This window comes from Nicotiana attenuata, unplaced genomic scaffold, assembly GCF_001879085.1.
Source record: "Nicotiana attenuata strain UT unplaced genomic scaffold, NIATTr2, whole genome shotgun sequence".
Classification (NCBI taxonomy): Eukaryota; Viridiplantae; Streptophyta; class Magnoliopsida; order Solanales; family Solanaceae; genus Nicotiana; species Nicotiana attenuata.
Genome location: NW_017672181.1, coordinates 39,965 through 44,695, shown reverse-complemented (window position 1 = coordinate 44,695; position 4,731 = coordinate 39,965). Strand labels below are relative to the sequence as shown.

At 37.2% G+C, this 4,731-nt stretch overlaps 1 protein-coding gene across 1 annotated transcript; it reads left to right on the top strand.

Moving 5' to 3' along the window:
- Positions 1–2,603: 2,603 nt before the first annotated feature.
- Positions 2,604–4,502, top strand: LOC109212189. Its single transcript, XM_019375815.1, has 2 exons — positions 2,604–3,039; positions 4,110–4,502. Exons 1-2 carry the CDS (start codon positions 2,666–2,668, stop codon positions 4,231–4,233), a joined length of 498 nt encoding a protein of 165 aa, XP_019231360.1. The 5' UTR covers positions 2,604–2,665; the 3' UTR covers positions 4,234–4,502.
- The last annotated feature ends 229 nt before the right edge of the window (positions 4,503–4,731 follow it).

Genomic DNA, 4,731 nt, shown 5'->3' with positions numbered 1-4,731 from the left:
CTCTCTCCCAATGATCAATTTCATTCTTAAGCTTTTCCTTCTAAGCTACGGCTGTATCATAAGAAGCTTGTAAGGGGGCAAGCGAACTCTCCAAAAACTTAACCTTATCGGAAGACACTTAGAGATCTTCTTGATCCTGGGTGAGTGTTTGAACAAGCTCACCAACATAAACATCTTTCTCATTCAACAAGGCCTTCAGACCTCTGATCTCTTCTGTGGCCTTAGAAAGTTGTTCAGCAAAAGACGACTCGAGAAGGTTCTTGTCTTGCCCACTTGATTGGAAGAGGCTTTTTCAACTGCTAGTTCTGCTGCCATAACTTTTATCTGCTGCTCCAAGGTACATTTATTCTCTTCTAAAACCTCCATCTCGAGTTGAAGACTTTCATACTGCTCTTTCCAATTATCTACCTCAGTGTGATAGTCATGCATCAACTGCTCCGTATGGACAATCCTTTTCATCATCTCCGTACCGATGAGATTGATCTACATAAAGAAAAAAAAAGGATGAGATCCTAACGAAAGGAAAATCACATAAGATAAAAAGGAGGAATTCATACCTTCAAAGATGACTGCACAATCTCATTCATCCAAGTTAAAGAACTATGACTTTTCAGTTTTGACTTCTCAACTGGGCCTATTAAGGGTTTCAGCCACACGTCGGCTTGACCTGACTTCTTCAAAAGATTACCATTAGCAGGAATCTCAATGGTAATCTGCTTCATTGCTCCGCTTCCACTTGAAGAACCGATTCCAGTACGAGCAGTAGGGGCAATAGGAACGAACGAAGAATTCAAAACAGCTTCGGGCGGAGGAGTAGCAGCAACGGGAGGAGTAGGAAAATGGGGTTCCATTGGAACAGAAACTGGAAAAGAGGCAAGACGCGCTTCCTCATAAATCAAACCAAAATTCTCATCATCAAACCCACTAGAAAAGAGGTGTTCAGCAGAATCACGAGGTGCTGCAGGCGTCTCTTCATCAGAACTCACTAAAGTGGCTTCTCCGAGCTCGCCCATAGAGACAGGACGAGGAGGAGGAGTAGCTTCGTCATCCAAAATGACACGTCTTCTAGCCCGTGGCTTACGAACTAATGAGCCTCCATCTCGCTCTTCTTCATCTTCAAAATCCTGTGGTTTATCGGCTTTTCTTTTCGATGAAGAACTCAAGATTATCTCCTGAGCTCTTGCTAGAAAAAGCCTAGAAGTCGTGATTGACTCAGCACTCACACCTCGAATAGGAAACCCTGATAAAAATAAAGGTTAATATATAAGTTCAAGAGTAATAACGAACGAAGGAAAAGGAGAAAATGGAAGAGAAAGTTACCGTGAGTCTTAACCTTCCAACCAAATCTATTCGAAAGATACTTCCAAGACCTTAATTCCATAGGAGCAATAGTTAACAATTTTTCTATCCAACCACGGAAACTGGAAATCTCCTCAACATTTCCCATGGTTGCTGAAAAGGAAAAGTAAAACTGTTACAGGAAGTACAGGCTCTACAAAAGAAAAAAAGAGAGAAAGTGAAAGTTGTAAAGAAAACTTACATGCAAAGTTCCACTTCTCAAGGAAGGGCATATTCTCTTCACCTACTAACCCACTCGTAGGAGCAGTAACAAACCGGGCATACCAGCCACGATCTTTATCGTCTTCAGGGCTGACTAAAACTCTCTTACTCCTCGCCACGAGAGTAAAAATCGCATGATGGAATAATTTAGGAGAGTAGAGATGGATTAAATGATAAAAGGTGAAAGGTAATTGAGCCAAGTTAGCCAAATGCCTCAGACATGCTATAGCCCTCCAGACAATAGGACCAATCTATCCTAGACACACATTGAAGAAGCGGCAAATTCAATAATGACCGGGTCAATAGGAGGTCTAAAATCTAATGTGAGGGGATACGTATACACAAAAGAAAAGCCAGCTTTAAAAGAAGTGATCCTTTGGTTTTCATTGGGGATCAGAATTGGAAAATCAAATTTTCAATGACAATCTCTACGAACAACAGAAATCAAACCCTTAGTAATCTGTGAAGGATAAACATCAGCACGGTCATGAGAAGACATAGAGGAGACTTGATTTCTAATCGACTCTCTATCAGAATAAAAAAAAAGTTCAGCAGGGATAATCTCGTCAACTGTAGGTTCACGAATTGGCTCACTGGAATCCCTATTTCTAGCAGAAACCTATGTGAAAAAGAAACCCTAGTTCTAGAAGACGATGGAGGAGTAGAACTAGGTTGAGAAGAAGAACCTCGTATGGAAATTGACCCTAAACTTCGCAGCGTACCACCTCTCCTGCTTCTAATAGGAGCAAGGGGAAGTTCATCTACAATAAGGATCTTTTGAGGATCAGGATTTGGAGAAGACATAGTTGAACCGAGAAGTAGAAAGTATTCAATGGCAAGATGTGGAAAAATTTTCGTGAAAGAAAAGACAAATGATATATTTATACTCGGAAACAACCGTCAAACAACAAGGTAACGATGGAAACGTCACTATGAAAGTTGTCACTATTACCAAACTCTCGTTTTGTCTTGATTGGCCAAAAAATTTTCAAGAAATCTTTACGTACAATATAAATGTCTGCGTTTATTTGTTTCTCAGCAGGCTTTCTTTTTTGCATAACACAAAGTCCAAGCTTTCTTTCTCTACTACGCTGAGCTCATAACAATGGATATCAACGAAGAGAAATCAGCAAAGTCACAGTTACCCATTGAAGAAGATCACGAACAGAAAGCAACAAAGTCAGAAGAAACAGCAAAGGAAAATGATCAAGTGATCACCACTGCACCAAAGACTGTTACAATCGAAAGTGATGCAAATATAGCTGCAGAACAAGTTAAAGAAGAAAATCCAACTGAGGACAAGAAAAATGAAGAGAAAGCCGGTGAAGATACAAAAGAAAGTGCAGAAGGGCTAGATGCGGAGAAGAAGCCAAGTGAAGAAAAGTTCAAATGCCGGCCAATAGCATTTCTGTTGGGACTTCCATCTGCCCTTATATCTCTTGTCCTCGCTTTTGTTGGAGGCATTATCTGGATCCTCGGGTTTGTCCTTCTATAATTCCTCTTTCTTTTTATAATAATTTTATCCTTTACTCTTATTTTTTTTTTTTAAATTAACTTATATACGAACACTAACGGTCTAAGAATTTTTTACACTATATATATTGCTTTGGAATATATTGTATTTTATAGAACTTATTCGATGTATTTTGTATATATTGTACTTTCTTAATCCCGCTACATGTACCTAGTTATCTTTTGGGTGATAGTTAAACTCCTCCAAGAAATGCCTAGCTATAGCAAAGATAACAGAGGATTTTATGTAGTATTTATTTTTGTTTTTCTTATTAAACATATGTTGGAAAGTAACAGCTATCCTGTTTCTTCGGAGAGCTGATTCACAATGGACACGAGTCAGGAGTATTATTCGATGTCGGATTTGCTTTATAGAAGTTGAACCTATAACCTCATGTTCTTTGTCATGCCTGTTTATTTGGACAAGTTACTGGTCTTCATTTATCGCGAATGAGCTATAAGCTAAGTAGATAAAGTATTCCTTCTGTTCCAATTTATGTGAACCTGTTTGACTGGACACGAAATTTAAGAAAAAATAAGACTTTTGGAATTTGTGGTCCTAAACAAATTAAAAAGGGGGCCAGAGTACTAGTGTGGTTATAAAAGCTTCTCATTAAGGGTAGCATTGTAAGTTTAAGATAAATTGTTTCCAAATTAGAAAGGGGTCATTCTTTTTGGAACGGACCAAAAAGGAAATAGGTTCACATAAATTGGAACGGATGGAGTAGTTTATTTTACTATGTCTATGTCCTACAATATATATGTTTTAGAGGTGAAGATTTATATATATATATATATATATATATATATATATATATATATATATATATATATATATATATATATATATATGAAAAGTACTTCTAAACTGCAAATCATTTTAAGAGTGTTTATTAGTCTGACTTATTCCTAAGTAGCTTATTGTACTATCTATATCAAACAAAGTTGTTGGAAGAAAGCATTTTTCTTTTATGTTAATTATATGTATAAGCTTCTTTTGTCGCTTATTGATATATTTTGGTCATGTTATGGTGCAGGTTAATGTTAACATGCATATGCCCCTGCTGCTTCTGTGTGACAATGTTGGTAGAAATGGCACTTGGTTTAGTCAATGCGCCTTTTGCTTTCTTCCAGTATATCACTGATAAAATACCTTTCTGAAGAGTGAAGAACCTCCTTGTAATGTTGAACTACATTTAAGTACATCATTTCAATTAATCCTATCACATAATCTCCCATCCTTCACCTTTTCCTCCATCTTTTACGTTATACCCATAGAGAAAGGAAAGGGCAAAAGAAACTAGAAAAGCTTAAGATGTGTCTTATGTGTTCCAGTCTTCAAAATTTTGTTTTAGTGATGGTCCTTTAATTTTGGTCTCTTCAAGTTTAAGTGTACTACATCCAGTAAATTTGCTTCATTTGGTTGGTTGTTCTTGATCTTTTTACAACGTTAGATTAATGTCAGTTTCATGTAAGTACCTATTATTCTCATAAATATTACTCCCTCCGTTTCATATTGTTTGAGGTAGTTTGACTCGGCACGGAGTTTAACAAAAAAGAAGAAGACTTTTGAAAGTTGTGATTTTAAGAGCTTAAGGGGTAAAAGGTTTGTAGGGTCATGCCATTTGTGTGGTTATAAAAGCTTCAAAGGGTAAAATG